The sequence below is a fragment of the Vicia villosa genome, unplaced genomic scaffold (assembly GCF_029867415.1).
Source record: "Vicia villosa cultivar HV-30 ecotype Madison, WI unplaced genomic scaffold, Vvil1.0 ctg.002187F_1_1, whole genome shotgun sequence".
Lineage (NCBI taxonomy): Eukaryota > Viridiplantae > Streptophyta > Magnoliopsida > Fabales > Fabaceae > Vicia > Vicia villosa.
In genome coordinates this window covers 64,624-83,259 of record NW_026705862.1, presented here as the reverse complement: position 1 = coordinate 83,259, position 18,636 = coordinate 64,624, and the positions used below count along the sequence as shown (strand labels likewise).

Here is an 18,636-nt window from a genome sequence, read left to right as displayed (position 1 = left end):
TCTCTCTCAACAAGTTATCCTCGGGTATGAGATTCCATCCGAAAAACCTCTGATGGCAACTCGACAATTACTCTAAACGGTCTTCTTGGACACCCAATCGGTTCAGGAAAATTCGAACTACCTTCACCCGGTTCTTTTGAACCCGAAGCAGACCCCGGTTCAACATGAGGCTCAACTTTCACCGGTTGGATCGGAGCTCGGCAGAGAGGACAATTAGACTGAGAAGTAAACCACTCGTCAATACATTGAGAATGAAAAACATGACTACAGTTTGGGAGCATAAGACATTCATCGTCGTCTGTATACTCCGACAAACAAATAGCGCAGTCGTGGAGAGTATGGCTTACGGCGGAGGAAGAGTAAGTGAAGATTGGAAATGATTTGAGAATGGTAGGGTCAAGACGTTCTTTAGTTAAAGAAGACAAACGTTGATTGCGAAGGTGACAGAGGTATAAATAAGTGCGAAAAATAATGAGAAAGAATATAAACAAAAGGATGAGAGGACCTATCATATTTTAGCCGATAATGGCATACTCTGCTTCAAAGGCGGGTTCTGAAAAACATGAGAAGAGAAATCAAAAAGTGACTTTATAAGATTAATAATAACAATATCAACAATAATAAAGTTTTGATGAGAACGTGGGTATATATATTATAATGGTTGAAGTATGTCTCAAATCTATCCCATGCATTAGTTAAAAAAAATATCTCATGCATTTAGATAGATACAAAATAAGAATTAAATTTCAATTGAATTTATTTATTTTTTTATAAGAAATGGGTGAAGATGGAAGTTTATTATATGTACGTGTCAACGAAATAGAATATCTAAAAACTAAATTTCATTTTATAATTTAATGAAGAGATTATGAAAAAAGAAATGAAGTATTCGTCAATGGTTAGAGAATATGAAGAGCTACTAAATAGAATATCTAAACTAGTGGCTATTAAATATATTGTTTATTTAATGAATTTAAAAAATAATAATAATAAAAATGAAATGAAGTATTCGTTAATGGTTGGAGATTATGAAAAGCCACTAGTTTGATTTCCTATCTTTAAAAATCCATTTAATTTCATGTATTAATTAATTTTTTGAATGAGCTCATGCATGTTACATCATTATTTCTCCCTAGGTTATTTTTAATTCTTTTTCTTTCTCTTATTAATATATTTTACTTTAGATAAATATTTTATACTAAATTAGTCATTTTATCATATTAATAAATCATTAATTTTATTTTTATTATACTATTTAAGGTTAAGTATGTTTTTGGTACCAGTAAATATATCTCAAATTTTATTTTTAATTTCTAAAAATAAATGACATATTTTAGTTCCTACAAATTTTAAAATTGTTTAATTATCCTAAAAATTTTAAATTTTTTAATAATTTTTTCATCCATGTTTAAAATACTATAAAATATATCTTTATCAATTATAGAATTTTTTAAAATGAGAAGAAGTAAATATGAATTTTTTAAATTTCAAAAAATAATGATAAAAGTAATACAAATCTCGACTTAGAAATCTCGACTTATTAATTAATTAGGTGTGACTCATGTAAATAAATTTTGGCTTTAAATAAATATACCTAAATGTGATGATTGTTTCGGTTTAATTGGTAATTAAGCCAAGGGGTTTTATTTTGAAATTCAAAATACAAATCTCTCTTCTCTCTCTTCATGACTGTTGGGACATAACTATTGGGATAGGATGTGATTGTTGGTATAAAGTGTCTATAAAAGGACACCTTTATGCAAGAAATACTAATTTTTCTCATTCCTTCTCATTTCTTAAAAATACATAAAGGTATCTTCATCATCAAAGAAACACATAAGGAAGAAGGAAGAGGGGAGAGAACAATTGAAATCAAGAATCGAGAACCAGACAAGAATCGTCGTCATGGATCCGGGTACGCTTTTATTGTTCTTCATAGAATTTAAAACACTGTGAAATCATGAAACAATATCCAAAATAAAATAATGCTAACAGTTGGTATCAGAGCAAGGTTACCAATATTATGAGTTTCCGGTAATTATTAACTTATATGAGAATTATTTTAAACTATTGATACATATATGTTAAAAAGTTTTCAAATCGCAACGTTAATAGAACACAAAATTAATTGAGATAGTTTTCTATTAGAGTATTATCTTGTTGCTTATATAAAATAAATTGTTTTTATTTTATTTTATATACTATGCCCGACACACCACAACAAAATGGTGTGGCTGAGAGGCGGAATCGTACTCTCATGAATATGGTTAGGTCAATGTTAAATTATAGTAATGTACCATTATCATTGTGGACCTACGCATTAAGGACCGTTGCGTATTTGATTAATAGGATTCCTAGCAAGGCAGTTCTTAAGAACCCTTATGAACTATGGACAGGAAGGAAACCTAGTTTAAGGCATCTTCATATTTGGGGATGTCAAGCTGAAGTAAGGGTGTATAATCCACATGAAAAGAAGCTTGATGCAAGAACCACTAGTGGTTTTTTCATTGGGTATCCTGAAAAATCAAAAGGGTATAGATTTTATTGTCCTGATCATAGTACGAGAATAATTGAGTCTGGTAATGCTCAGTTTATTGAAAATTGCCAGTTCAGTGGGAGTGAGAAATCACGTAAAGTAGATATTATGGAGACTCGTTCTCTTCACCTAAAGAATCTTCTCAGGTTGTTCTCCCTGTGGTTGTAGTACATCATACAACACACATAGACAATAAATTAATATTCAAAACCCACAAAATGAACATATAGTTGATGAATCGGTTGACAATGTACAAGTCACTAATGAGCAAGAACAAGTTACTGAAGAAACACAAGAAATAGCTGTAAGAAGGTCTGATAGGCAAAGAAGACCAGCTATTTCAAATTATTATGTTATTTATTCACTTGAACATGAATGTGACTTGAGCATTGGTGAGGATCCAGTCTCATTTAAACAAGCCATGGAAAGTGACAATTCTGAAAATTGGCTCAATGCTATGAAAGAAGAGTTAAAATCAATGTGTGACAATAATGTATGGGATCTAGTTGAGTTGCCTAAAGGTTCAAAACGATTTGGTTGTAAATGGGTCTTTAAGACCAAACGGGACTCGAAAGGCAATATTGAAAGATATAAAGCTAGACTTGTCGCCAAAGGTTTCACTCAAAAGGATGGTGCTGATTACAAAGAAACCTTTTCTCCTGTTTCAAAGAAGGACTCTTTGAGAATTGTTTTGGCTTTGGTGGCTCATTATGACTTAGAGCTTCACCAAATGGATGTGAAGACCGCCTTTCTAAATGGTGACCTAGAGAAAGAAGTATATATGACTCAACCCGAAGGTTTTGTTACTACAGGAAAAGAAAATTTAGTGTCTAAATTAAAGAAGTCAATATATGGACTAAAGCAAGCTTCCATACAATGGTATCTTAAATTCAACAATACTATTTTGTCATATGGTTTTGTAGAGAACACCGTATATCGGTGTATCTATATGAAGGTTAGTGGGAGCAAATTCATAATTTTAGTTTTATATGTTGATGATATCTTACTTGCTGCCAATGATTTTGCTTTATTACATGATGTAAAGAAGTTTCTCTCCGGTAAATTTGAAATGAAGGATATGGGTGAGGCATCATATGTGATTGGAATAAAAATATTTCGTAATAGATCACAAGGACTATTGGGATTGTCTTAGAAAGGCTATATAAATAAAATATTAGAGAGATTCAGAATGGATAAATGCTCCGCAAGCATAGTTCCTATTCAGAAAGGGGATAAATTTAGTCAAATGCAATGTCTCGAAAATGAATTAGAACGAAAAGAAATGGAGTATATTCCATATGCATCAGTGGTTAGGAGCTTGATGTATGCCCAAACATGTACCCGACCAGATTTTAGTTTTATTGTTGGTATGTTAGGTCGATACCAAAGTAATCCTAGAATGGATCACTGGAAAGCTGTAAAGAAAGTTCTTAGGTACTTACAAGGAACCAAAGATTACATGCTCACATATAGAAGATCAGATCACCTTGAAGTGACTGGCTACTCAGATTCAGACTTTGCAGGATGTGTGGACTAAAGAAAATCAACATTTGGATTTGTTTTTCTTTTGGCTGGAGGAGCAATATCATGGAAGAGTGGAAAATAGTCCACCATTGCTACTTCTACTATGGAGGCAGAATTTGTGGCATGCTTTGAGGCCACAATTCAATCATTGTGATTGCGGAACTTCACCTTAGGGCTAGGTATTGTCGACACTCTAGATAGGCCGCTAAAGATTTATTGTGATAATTCTGCAGCTGTCTTCTTCTCTAAGAATAATAAATATTCCAAAGGTGCAAAACACATGGAATTGAAGTACTTATTAGTGAAAGAAGAAGTACAGAAACAAAAGGTGTCATTTGAACATATTGGTACAGATTTAATGATAGTGGATCCGTTAACTAAAGGTTTACCGTCCAAGACATTTATTGGCCATGTAGAAAGGATGGGCATTATGTAAAAGTCCTTGTTAACATTTGGTATATATACATGTATAGTTTAATGTTCGTATTGTATGACACTTGTGAATTCAATTAAAGTTATGTTTCTGCTGAGTTTGTTATCCATATTATGTTATAAATGCTATTGTTAATATGTGATGACTAGGGTGTCTTTGAAAAGACATGAAAGACACATTATTGTATCCCCTAAAGTTATTTGAATAGAATTAATTTGTGATACATGGAAGGAATCAAGTTGATTAATAATTTTTAACCGACATGATCCGATTATTTCAATTCATTAAAGATAATGATCTGGTGCTTTCAATGAATGGTGCACAATTATGGTATAAGATTGAAACGTCAAGTTGTCACATGAGTCAAGTGGGAGATTGTTGGATTAATATTAATTTATTAATTAATTAGGTGTGACTCATGTAAATAAATTTTGGCTTTAAATAAATATACCTAAATGTGATGATTGTTTGGGTTTGATTGGTAATTAAGCCAAGGGGTTTTATTTTGAAATTCAAAATACAAATCTCTCTTCTCTCTCTTCATGACTGTTGGGACATTACTATTGGGATAGGATGTGATTGTTGGTATAAAGTGTCTATAAAAGGACACCTTTATGCAAGAAATACTAACTTTTCTCATTCCTTCTCATTTCTTAAAAATACATAAAGGTATCTTCATCATCAAAGAAACACATAAGGAAGAAGGAAGAGAGGAGAGAAAAATTGAAATCAAGAATCGAGAACCAGACAAGAATCGCCGTCATGGATTCGGGTACGCTTTTATTGTTCTTCATAGAATTTAAAACACCGTGAAATCATGATATCAAGATCCAAAATAAAATAATGCTAACAGTTGGTATCAGAGCAAGGTTACCAATATTATGAGTTTCCGGTAATTATTAACTTATATGAGAATTATTTTAAACTATTGATACATATATGTTAAAAAGTTTTCAAATCGCAACGTTAATAGAAAACAAAATTAATTGAGATAGTTTTCTATTAGAGTATTATCTTGTTGCTTATATAAAATAAATTGTTTTTATTTTATTTTATATACTATGCCTGGCACACCACAACAAAATGGTGTGGCTGAGAGGCGGAATCATACTCTCATGAATATGGTTAGGTCAATGTTAAATTATAGTAATGTACCATTATCATTGTGGACCTACGCATTAAGGACCGTTGCGTATTTGATTAATAGGATTCCTAGCAAGGCAGTTCTTAAGAACCTATATGAACTATGGACAGGAAGGAAACCTAGTTTAAGGCATCTTCATATTTGGGGATGTCAAGCTGAAGTAAGGGTGTATAATCCACATGAAAAGAAGCTTGATGCAAGAAACATTAGTGGTTTTTTCATTGGGTATCCTGAAAAATCAAAAGGGTATAGATTTTATTGTCCTGATCATAGTACGAGAATAATTGAGTCTGGTAATGCTCAGTTTATTGAAAATGGTCAGTTCAGTGGGAGTGAGAAATCACGTAAAGTAGATATTATGGAGACTCGTGGAGAATCCTCTTCACCTAAAGAATCTTCTCAGGTTGTTCTCCCTGTGGTTGTAGTACATCATACAACACACATAGACAATAAATTAATATTCAAAACCCACAAAATGAACATATAGTTGATGAATCGGTTGACAATGTACAAGTCACTAATGAGCAAGAACAAGTTACTGAAGAAACACAAGAAATAGCTGTAAGAAGGTCTGATAGGCAAAGAAGATCAGCTATTTCAAATTATTATGTTATTTATTCACCTGAACATGAATGTGACTTGAGCATTGGTAAGGATCCAGTCTCATTTAAACAAGCCATGGAAAGTGACAATTCTGAAAATTGGCTCAATGCTATGAAAGAAGAGTTAAAATCAATGTGTGACAATAATGTATGGGATCTAGTTGAGTTGCCTAAAGGTTCAAAACGATTTGGTTGTAAATGGGTCTTTAAGACCAAACGGGACTCGAAAGGCAATATTGAAAGATATAAAGCTAGACGTGTCGCCAAAGGTTTCACTCAAAAGGATGGTGTTGATTACAAAGAAACCTTTTCTCCTGTTTCAAAGAAGGACTCTTTGAGAATTGTTTTGGCTTTGGTGGCTCATTATGACTTAGAGCTTCACCAAATGGATGTGAAGACCGCCTTTCTAAATGGTGACCTAGAGAAAGAAGTATATATGGCTCAACCCGAAGGTTTTGTTACTACAGGAAAAGAAAATTTTGTGTGTAAATTAAAGAAGTCAATATATGGACTATAGCAAACTTCCAGACAATGGTATCTTAAATTCAACAATACTATTTTGTCATATGATTTTGTAGAGAACACCGTAGATCGATGTATCTATATGAAGGTTAGTGGGAGCAAATTCATAATTTTAGTTTTATATGTTGATGATATCTTACTTGCTGCCAATGAGTTTGCTTTATTACATGATGTAAAGAAGTTTCTCTCCAATAAATTTGAAATGAAGGATATGGGTGAGGCATCTCATGTGATTGGAATAGAAATATTCCGTAATAGATCACAAGGACTATTGGGATTGTCTTAGAAAGGCTATATAAATAAAATATTAGAGAGATTCAGAATGCGCAGGCATAGTTCCTATTCAGAAAGGGGATAAATTTAGTCAAATGCAATGTCCCAAAAATGAATTAGAACGAAAAGAAATGGAGTATATTCCCTATGCATCAGTGGTTGGGAGCTTGATGTATGCCCAAACATGTACCCGACCAGATATTAGTTTTTTTGTTGGTATGTTAGGTCGATACCAAAGTAATCCTGGAATGGATCACTGGAAAGCTGCAAAGAAAGTTCTTAGGTATTTACAAGGAACCAAAGATTACATGCTCACATATAGAAGATCAGATCACCTTGAAGTGATTGGCTACTCAGATTCAAACTTTGCAGGATGTGTGGACTAAAGAAAATCCACATTTGGATATGTTTTTCTTTTGGCTGGAGGAGAAATATCATGGAAGAGTGGAAAATAGTCCACCATTGCTACTTCTACTATGGAGGCAGAATTTGTGGCATGCTTTGAGGCCACAATTCAATCATTGTGGTTGCGGAACTTCACCTTAGGACTTGGTATTGTCGACACTCTAGATAGGCCGCTAAAGATTTATTGTGATAATTCTGCAGCTGTCTTCTTCTCTAAGAATGATAAATATTCCCAAGGTGCTAAACACATGGAATTGAAGTACTTATCAGTGAAAGAAGAAGTGCAGAAACAAAAGGTGACATTTGAACATATTGGTACAGATTTAATGATAGCGGATCCGTTAACTAAAGGTTTACCGTCCAAGACATTTATTGGCCATGTAGAAAGGATGAGCATTATGTAAAAGTCCTTGTTAACATTTGGTATATATACATGTATAGTTTAATGTTCGTATTGTATGACACTTGTGAATTCAATTAAAGTTATGTTTCTGCTGAGTTTGTTATCCATATTATGTTATAAATGCTATTGTTAATATGTGATGACTAGGGTGTCTTTGAAAAGACATGAAAGACACATTATTGTATCCCCTAAAGTTATTTGAATTGAATTAATTTGTGATACATGGAAGGAATCAAGTTGATTAATAATTTGTGACCGCCATGATTCGATTATTTCAATTCATTAAAGATAATGATTTGGTGCTTTCAGTGAATGGTGCACAATTATGGTATAAGATTGAAACGTCAAGTTGTCACATGAGTCAAGTGGGAGATTGTTGGATTAATATTAATTTATTAATTAATTAGGTGTGACTCATGTAAATAAATTTTGGCTTTAAATAAATATGCCTAAATGTGATGATTGTTTGGGTTTAATTGGTAATTAAGCCAACGGGTTTTATTTTGAAATTCAAAATACAAATCCCTCTTCTCTCTCTTCATGACTGTTGGGACATAACTATTGGGATAGGATGTGACTGTTGGTATAAAGTGTCTATAAAAGGACACCTTTATGCAAGAAATACTAACTTTTCTCATTCCTTCTCGTTTCTCAAAAATACATAAAGGTATCTTCATCATCAAAGATACACATAAGGAAGAAGGAAGAGAGGAGAGAACAATTGAAATCAAGAATCGAGAACCAGACAAGAATCGTCGTCATGGATTCGGGTGCGCTTTTATTGTTCTTCATAGAATTTAAAACACCGTGAAAATCATGATATCAAGATCCAAAATAAAATAATGCTAACACTATGAACTAGTTTATCACCTAGCCGTTAATTTTACTAAACAGAGCCTATAATTATTTATCTTATCTACATCGATAAACTGAATAATTAATGTCATATTAAATTTTAAAAATAACAACTAAATAAGTTTTTTTTATAAATAGAACAATTAAAAAGCAATGGGAATAGTCTTCGAAAGAGTAGTTCACTCGCATGAGTATTGAGTTGAATTATTGAATGAGTTGTGATTAGCAATAAAATGAACTTTAAAATTCCTTACCATTTCTCATTTCATTTTTATCCCATGCTAAATTTCATAGAGTGCTCTTTTAATTCATTAGTTTTTTATTTATTTATGTCTTTGATCTTGTACATTGTGATTGTGATGCTTATGGCCTCTTACCTAATCCATAATATAGTTTTAGGTAAAATATATGAGTGAGAGAGAGGATCCTGACCCATACTTAACGATTGTTTCGATTTGCACAACGATTTATATTTTGGTATAAATATTTTCTTCAAATAGATTTATAAAAAATTGAGGGAGTAGATTTTTTTTCATTATTTTGAGAGAAAGTCATAGAAGGAATTTAATAGCATCGATCAACATAAGTATATTCCTTCACCCACTTCTAACAAGACTGATGTTCCTCCTTTAGAACCTTATAGGCAGTGTCCACTTGCGATGACAATTCCACAGTAGAAGCATCAAGACCTTCTCTTTTTCAACAAGAGTCCCTTGCAAACTCACGATTGTAGTTGCCAAGTTGGACGGGGCACCATGAGTCTCTATTATCTTTTGAAGGCTCGAAAACGTTCTAGCTTCAGCCTTCCAGTAATCAGCCTCTTCCCCCAGACTAATTCAGCTTCACTTGAAGTTTTGGCACCTTCTCTTGAAGAGCAGTTTGCTCACAAATAACACATTCACACTTACTCTTTCATTGCTCATTTTTTTGGGCAAGTCACCAGGCACAAGCACTTCGCCTCGCCCAGCGACAACTAGGGTTAGTAAGAAAGCCCCACGAAACAAACGATATATCATTTCAACCATCAACTCCATCTTTTCAGTATCAGAAAAAGCTTTGGATGTAGGCGACATCTTGCTTTGAGAAAGACTTCCAAACCTCTTGAGACATTGGTCGCACCTGAGAAGAGAGGATGGACGGAAGCTTATCAAACACCACATCATGAACCTCGAGGGATATCTCAGTGGACTGGTATTTCGAAATCTTCGTCTTCTTCTTGAAACTCTCGTAAACGGAATATTTATCTCGACTCCTTTTGTTGGAACCACCAACTGAAGAAAAGGGATGTTCATATGACTTTTTACTCCTCCTCTCATCCTTATTGGTTGAACCTAGGGGAGGAAGGGCATAGTGCAAAATGTAACACCCTAAAACTCCAACATGTAAAATTGCAAAAATAATTTGAATATAAACAAATGTTCACATTTATGGTGTCGCACATATAATTTGAATATAAAAAAATGTTCACATTTAGGGTGTCGCACATGACATCACAAGCCTACTCTATAACACTTCTAAATAAAAACATATAATTCAAAAACACCTATCATCACATACTCGCCTTTACTTAGGCTCATCGCAGTGGAATTAATCACTAAAACATAACTCATCAATTAAATAGGTCTTATAATAATTTTATTTGAAATTAAAGTAGTTGTGGAAAAAGCCTTTACATCAAAACAACTCAAAATATCAAAAGTTATAATATTTTCTCTCGCAACCACAACTCATAGCAAAATAATAATAATGTTCGCCCGCTCGGTATTACAGATCAGAGCAACAGAATCTAAAACGCATATAAGAGAAAAGGAAAAATAGCCTCAACATCATCCTTCAGCTCTAAAGCAGTTATTCATCTACTTGCTTGTCTGTATCCCAAGAAGGAGCATAGAACACCACGAACAACAAAGGGGTGAGAATACGCTCAAAATATATAATTATGCAAAAGAAACGCAAGGGTAGCCTAAAACAAAGATATTATCTCTCATATGTTTCAAATTACATCAATTAGCATAACTTATTTGCGTTAGCCAACATAACTTAATTGCACAACAACATCAACAGATTTATTTGCACAACCTTTATGTAATGCAATGCAGAAAATGAATCAACTCATGCATGTGATAACAACTCAACAAAGATTTTTTATACGAACCGGGTCCCAACATTCGAACCCCTAGCCCCCTCATCTGAGCTTCGGACAAGTCTCTAGTCCCCTCGTCTGAATTCGTGACTCGCTTTTTTCACAACAATGATAACATATGATGCATGTATATACAATGCACAACAACAACATCTCAACAATGAGTTAATTTACGATCTCACATCTAACCATAAATAATCACGCACAACAATAGCAAAGTAGTCCCCACATCTGAACTACGCACCACAAATCTAAATTATATGATTAGCACATGATTAAACAACACAACTTCATCACCAACAGATTACCCGAGAAAATAACACCGAAAATCTAACTCATCAATTGAAATAACATCTACTGACAATGTGACAACCAGCTCATCATCAGGGTGACAATTGTCACCCTCTGGAGACCATGGTGGTCTCCCTCTCCCCCTTCACTAACAACCACCAGCCATCTATAGCGCATGACGACCAGGTCGTCTAAGAGTGACGAACGTCACAGTGTAGCAAAAATAACTTTATGGGTTTTCTTCTATAGAGTTATTTTGAAATTCCGATTTTTTGCCCCAAAACACCCAAATTGACTAGAATCAATAGAGGATTAACATATTATCATCAAAACATTAAACCTTTATCAATTAACATATAAAAACACATTGTGAAGATTCAAAAGAGACGGTGGTAAAGCAACTTTATAGGCCACTTCTCCTACTCATTTCAAAATCTGATAAAGACCAATGAAACACTGCGTGAGCTTTCGAGATTTCAAATCATGTCCAACACCTATCACCAAAGTAACTCTTAGGAACACATGATCTCCCTCTTGGAACTTAAGTGTTTTCCTTATCTTATCATGGTAACTCTTCTGGAAATTTTGTGAAGCTTTCATCTTCTCTTGAATCATCTTGATCTTCTTAGTAGTCTGCTGAACAATCTCAGGTCCAAGCATCGCACTCTCACCAGAATTATACCAACACAAATATGTCCTACAGCTCCTACCAGTTAAAGCCTCAAACATGCATTTCCAATAATAGAATAGAAATTATTGTTATAGGTGAACTCAATTAACGGCAAGTGATTGTCCCAGTCACCTCTCTACATGTTACCATTGGAATTTTTACATGAGTTTAAGACAGGGCATAAGGGTCACAGTGTAACACCCCAATTTTACTTAAATTATTTTAATGATTATTTGTCATGTATGTCGGTGATGTTAGGTGTCTTAGTGTAAGGTAGTACCTTATGATTCATAAGATTTAAGGGTTGTGAGGAATAAGTCCTTAGAGGTGCATTACTAAAAGTGTAGAGATATGGGGGTGTAGTGAAAGATTTGGTAGAAATAATATTGTTATAATTATTAGTAGAATATTATTATTAGTATTTTATTAATTAATAAAAATAATGAAGGGTAAGATGGGATTATCATATTAGAGGTTTAAGGGGTTAAGTGGTCATATGAATGAAATTAGAAGTTAGATCGTGTTATTTTGTGAAAAGAGGAAACGAAGCAGAGGAAGAGAGAAGAAGGAAACGATCGTATAAGGAAGAAGGGATAGCACAGTAAAGCTTAAGGAATCAAAACCTAAGGTAAGGGTGGGTTCCGATTATATAATAAGGGATATAATTGTATGTAGATTGAGGATTGCATGTTAGGTTTGGGGGTAGATAATTTGTAGGGTTGTTTATATTTAATGGAAATTGTGTGCAATTGATGTGATCTTGATGTTTGGTTTGATGTATTTGATGCATTTGATGTATGATGTGGATGATTACCTTGAAAAAGCCATGAAAACTTGATGATTTTCGTGTGGGAGAATAGGGGTTTTGGGGTTTTTAAGGGGGAAACTCGGAATAGCTTAAAACAGAGTTTTTTTGAAACTGCTACAGCAGGAACCGGTTCCCAGTTTGGGGGAACTGAGTTCCCAGACTCTCTGTATCCGAAAAATTGGAATTTTGGGGATGGGAACCGGTTCCCAGTTTGGGGGAACCGGGTTCCACTGAGTCGGAATGAAATTTTTCTTAAAAACTTCAAAAAGTCATAACTTTTGATCCGTAAGTCCGTTTGAGGCGCCGTTCGAACCGTTAGAAAGCTAAAAACATTTTCTATCCTTTGATAATCATTTCCATATTAGTAGCCTAAAATTTTAAGGGAGTGAATCCAAAATTCTTAGTGATTTAGTATGTTTTTTGATACGAAGTATTGTGTTGTTTTCGAAGATGATGTAAGAGTCGTGTGGCTTCCTCTTATATGTTGTTTTATGATGATATTGATGTTGATAGCCTTATGTGGCGTTGTGTTGAATAGCGTTGATTGGTAATTTCATGAGGATATTGTGGTATTTGTATCTCATACATTGCATTATAAACGAAGATGATTTTTTTGTGAAGGATCGACATTCCGAAGTTAGTCGTTGCCTTCGTTTGGCATTACGAAGTTAGCCAATTTTCCAAATATGGCATTTGTGAATATTTTGGTACCACATGCATGATGTCGTGTCAGTAACATTGCATTGCACTTTGATTTGTTTGATGATGTGATGATGAAACGGTATTATATAACCGATGTGTGTTTTATGATGAATGATGATGAGGTTGTGAATGTGTTTGTAATCAATTATGAAGCATGACTATAGATTGTTAAACTTAGAATCTAACTTGATGTATCTGTCATATGCTTATAAGTATGCCCTTTATTATATTTTCGTTGATATCTCACCCCTTCTGTTTGAATGTTACCTCTACGTGGGTAACGTGCAGGTGATCAGCACTAGACGAGGTTAGACATCGTGTCGAGTTGGTGTCATGCTCTGATACGTAACACCAGGGAGGGATGAACGTTTATTTATTTTGATTGTTGCATTGTTGTTTTATGTAGAAGATTTTGAGAGTAGTGTAACTCTCTTTTGTTTGAATGATCATTGAAACTTTTGATGAGTAAAGATGTTACTGAATAGTTATGTTTTATTTTCCACTGCAATAATAAAGAAGTTGATGTTTTGAAGGATTATAATAACGATGTTGTCGGTTCATCTGAAGTGTGTTATGTATCCATGTTTTATGAACTTGAGCATATGTGTTTTTAAGGTTGATAACGAAGTAGCATCCTATTCTTGATGTGTTGTGTTGAAATTTTGAATTACTCTAATTTATTTTATTAATTAAAATAGAGATGGGGAATAGGGTGTTACACACAGTCCTAAAAGTTGGATTTTGATTGCTTTTATGTGAGTTGAAAAGGTCTTAGTCGACCTTGGTGATTAGTTAGTTCATCTAGGTTTCGTCGAATGGTCGGACGAGAAATCCATGACTTTGGTCGAATTCCTTTTTCAAGGAAACTAGGGTCATGCAATTCTAAGGACTTATCAAAATTTGAGTTTCTTTGTGACCTGAAGCATTATCGAGGCAAGTTTTAAGTGGATAAGGGCAGACAATTTTTTAAGGACACATGGAAGCTTGCGTAACGAAATTTGCATGGATTGGAAACATGGAAGATTTTGCTTAGTCGTTGTTGTAGACGGTTATTTTAGGATTTCTATATAAGCAGCATCTGTTTTTAGTATTAGGGGTCCGCATTTGTTACATTGCTATAGAAACAACCTTTAATAAGAAAGTAGAGGTTGTTTTCCAAAAATCAGGGTAAACATTCACACATAATAGAACGCTAGTCATAAGTTAGACTGTTGTTCCTAAAAAGGATATATTCCCTAATTTCCTCCCCCGATTGGTTCTTTGCAAATTTTTGAAAAATAACGGGTCCTTATCTCATTCTGGGAAACAATCACCGCCTTCATTTCTTCATGATAACGAACTGAAGAAGTTAAGCACGCAACAGCCTCTAGATAAACCGGAGTGTGTGAGTTCCCCTCCTCATTCCCTTCAGAAGGACGGGGAGGGTCACCTTTAACTTTTAGTGGCTCCTCATCTAGAATGTCGGGGTTTCGATAAATAACTGATATGAGAGAATCGCCCCCACCATCTCCATTTATATTCAAAGGCACACCCCATAGGTCATCCATGGAAAAACAACGAAAAGAGTATAAGGGTAAAGAAGAAATGGTACCTGAAAAAGTGAGATTTAACGAAGGAAACTGTTTGAGTTAGGAAATGTGAAAATGCAAATACCCAAGCAAGCAGAGAAGCAACTAGAAGTAAGAATCACCTATGGGTAATGTAGAAGGAAAAAACATGAGTGGTAGAAAGAAGAAGGAAATCAAAAATTTCTAAGGAAACCCAAAAGAAAGTGTATATAAAGGGAGGAAAAACATTACAAAATTGTGGGATAGTGTCACAATGTTGATCCAACGGTCCAAAATGCCTCCTCGAGGAAAAAAAATGTACTTAAGTGCTCTTGAATAGTCTAGAGCAAGCAGATGTGCCACTCCCTAGCCAAATTACCCAAAGTCATGCGTAAAGTGTTTAGTGAAACATTTCAATTATTATACAAGCGTTTATAATGAGTATTTTCTTGGAACCTTTCAACTTATCCACACACAAATATAAGTATAGAGTCTTCCGACCTGGTTTTGAAGACTTCTCACGCCTCTCGACATAGCAAGCTTAGGGAAAATTGTTCTGGATCGGACCCAAGGTCCAAAAAGGATTTGGAAGGGTCAATCATATTCATCTCATAAATACCCACCCCTTTTCATGCCAAAACATGGAGCAGCTTCATTTTTCAAATTTTTACTCCACCTTAAGTGATTTAACAAACTAACTTAGGTGTTGCAATGTTAACCTTGCAAGTCCACTTCTGCCACCATATTAGAGTTGCGAGCATCATCTTCACTATGTCATAAGATATCAAAATTATTTTTGAAATACAACTTTTTGAAAATTTTGCAATTTTGACTAAGTTTTGGTCTTCAAATGTATGTTTATGTCATAAGATATCAAAATTAGTGTTTTATTTTTATAAAAAATAAATAAATATAAAAAAAACTTGTAATATTTTACAAAACGGTTTTGGAAAATCTATTTTCAAAAATATAAAAAAAAATCAATTTTTTTAAAGCTTAAGCAAACAGACCCAAAATTGATAAAATAAATTACTAACTCTGAGTTATGAGCTACTTTATAAATTAATTTGTCAAAAATACTATAAATCAGTAAAAATAAACTATAAGTTCATTAGAAAAAGAAAATTATCAACGGTAACTTTTTAAAAGATAAGAGTTTATTATCAGTTATAAGCTCAAAATACGATAGTCGAAAAAAATTACTAATAGTCTAAAACGTCTTTGTAATATGACTTTTTAAAGCTAAATGAACTCTTAAAAAAAGGTTTTCTCTATTTAGTAGACTCCTTTCAGTCAACCAGTATGCTGTCAAAATGATCCAGCAAGAGAGAAAGAGACCCCAGCAGGCCCCTCCGTCACAAAACCAAGAACAAAGAATGATTCATCATGTGAGCTACATAATCTGAATTTGATCTTCCATGATCCTAGATAATTACTAAAAACTGAAAGTTCAACAAATTCAACTTGAATTGAATCAACGCACGCATTGCCATCTGATTCAAACTAAAGGTGAACCCTGCTAATCCTACCTTTGATCAAACATTACCATAAAACATGAAATGAAAATAACACATGTATTATTATCTATACCAATATGCCATATAGATGACATAACTCTACCCATTTTTGTGCTAACTTTTATACCGTTATTGCGAGAGAGTAGCTGCTAAACAAAAAATACAGTCACCATCCACTGTCAAGTATCAACTATCATGCCAGAAAACTGTCCACCATATCTACTGCTCCTGTTCCTGAGCTGGACGACGACTCGCTGAACGACTCCCTGGACGACTCGCTGGTTGTCTCAGGAGATACTGCAGGACGGGTTCTTTCCCTATTTAGAGAAGTTGGCATACCAGAAATCTCCTGAAAATAATGATAACAACTATATAAAGTTAGAGAACATTGCACAATGAGAATATGAACATGCTAGTATTCAAGACAAACCCTTCATCTTCTATATAGAAAGGTCAAATGACAGAACAACAGACGCGGTCCTGCTCCTCATGAGAAAATAACACAGAATTTTGTCTCAAACCTTCATCAAATGTAACCGCAAATCACACGATCGAGTCCTAGTTCCAACCCTCGCAATCACAAATTTCGAATAGAGGTCCAAAATGTCAGCAGCATCTTGCTTTTTAAAATGTAGCTGAAACAAAATTCAGCTCTTTCGCATTAATGATCCGGATAGAATATAAACATCCTTACAGCCAGTAATCTTTAACACTGAACTTATTGAAGGAAACAAAACATTTTTCTCTCAACAAAACCACAGGTAACTTTTGATTTTCTTTGAAGGTGTTCCTTATGTTCAAAAGCAATTGTTTTTGTCACTGGCTAAAGTCGAGGGATATTGTATGAAATGTGACCTCAAACAAAGCCTTAATTGGCTGCAAAAATATTAGTTTTAACATTCCAAACAAGGTTTTTTAAAAACAGTCCATAACCGTGAAAACAACAACAACAAAACGGTATGGTCCGTGCCAAAACCGATACCATTATTCACTGTTTTTGTGATAAATAACAAATTTTGACTAATTCAAATCGCGACGACCTCAATTAGTGTCACAACACCAGTACCGACCGAAATCGTGACCTTTGAAACTCTGATATTCAAAGATTAACCAGTTTCAAAGGCCTAAAGCTAGGGTTTCATTACTAGTCATCAGAATCAAACTTTGATTCTTGTTATAAAAAAATTCACTGAAATTCTTTCACAATTCTTGGTTCTTGCTTTACAATTATCAACAGAATTTTAACGCAAACATTGATCAATCCACATATTCAAAGCGGAGTTCAACTATCAGAAAAATCCACGAGTGATCGAAAGTTAATGCTGAGAATGGATTAAGGCACAAAAATTCAAAGATTTTAGGGGAAGTTGAATAACAAAGGAAAGAGGGGGAAATTGGATTAAAGTTGAAAAGAAAGAACCTCTACTGGATCTTCTTCAAAGGTTACTCTGTGAAAAACCGCCTCGAAAGTGATTCGATTACTCATATTTTCCATCTGATGCGTTTAGAGGAAGAAGAGCCCAATGATGATTATGAGAAACCACAGATAAGAACCAAGTGTGCTTTTATTTTCCCTCCGTCGCATTTTTAAGTGGTTAAATTTGGAACGCTTTTTAAAATAATTATTAATTACTTTTCTTTTTAAAATCCGGAAGCAATGATTCGATGGTTTTTATTAAGGTGAACACTCGGGTACTCTTTAGTTTTGTTGGATACTGGTATTCTCATCCAATCAAACAAGCTTATTCATTGCCATGTCATATTTTAAATTATTTTTATTTTAAATAAATTAAAAATTTTAATTAATTTACACTAAAGATACCGGTACCCAACTACTTATCAAGGGTACCTAAGAATTTACCTTTTAGTAATGCTTTTATCATGAAGGACTACAATGATTTTTGAAACTTGAAACTACGATGCAATGCAACCATTCAGATTTATGAGACCATGAAAGGCAAATGGTATGAAATTATGTTGATTCTTGGGGTTACAAAACCAAAAGTGTCAAAGGCACATGGTATGAAATTATGTTGATTCTTGGAACACGCTTTTTCATACTTTACCACTTTACTTGAAGTGGTTTTGAGAGTTGTATGTCCTGCAGTAAAACCTTAATTCATCAGTCTCACTAGTGGGGAAACCTCAGTCAAGTCTACACATGTTTGTTTCCCTCCTATCCACCCGTACACAAGAACATCTACTAGTCTAAGTGTCGATCTCCCTTCTCGTGGGTCGATCAAAAAATTACAGGCATCTCT

The 18,636-nt window shown here is 34.0% G+C and overlaps 2 protein-coding genes across 2 annotated transcripts; both read right to left on the bottom strand.

Moving 5' to 3' along the window:
* Nucleotides 1-14: 14 nt before the first annotated feature.
* LOC131638146 (RING-H2 finger protein ATL5-like) lies at nucleotides 15-512 on the bottom strand. Its single transcript, XM_058908694.1, has one exon. It carries the CDS (start codon nucleotides 510-512, stop codon nucleotides 15-17), a length of 498 nt encoding a protein of 165 aa, XP_058764677.1.
* A 15,600-nt stretch (nucleotides 513-16,112) lies between these two features.
* LOC131638138 (uncharacterized) lies at nucleotides 16,113-17,961 on the bottom strand. Its single transcript, XM_058908687.1, has 3 exons — nucleotides 17,796-17,961; nucleotides 16,897-17,010; nucleotides 16,113-16,724 (listed from the first exon to the last, which is right to left on the bottom strand). The coding sequence occupies exons 1-3, from the start codon at nucleotides 17,868-17,870 to the stop codon at nucleotides 16,569-16,571; spliced, it is 345 nt and encodes a 114-aa protein (XP_058764670.1). The 5' UTR covers nucleotides 17,871-17,961; the 3' UTR covers nucleotides 16,113-16,568.
* Nucleotides 17,962-18,636: the final 675 nt, after the last annotated feature.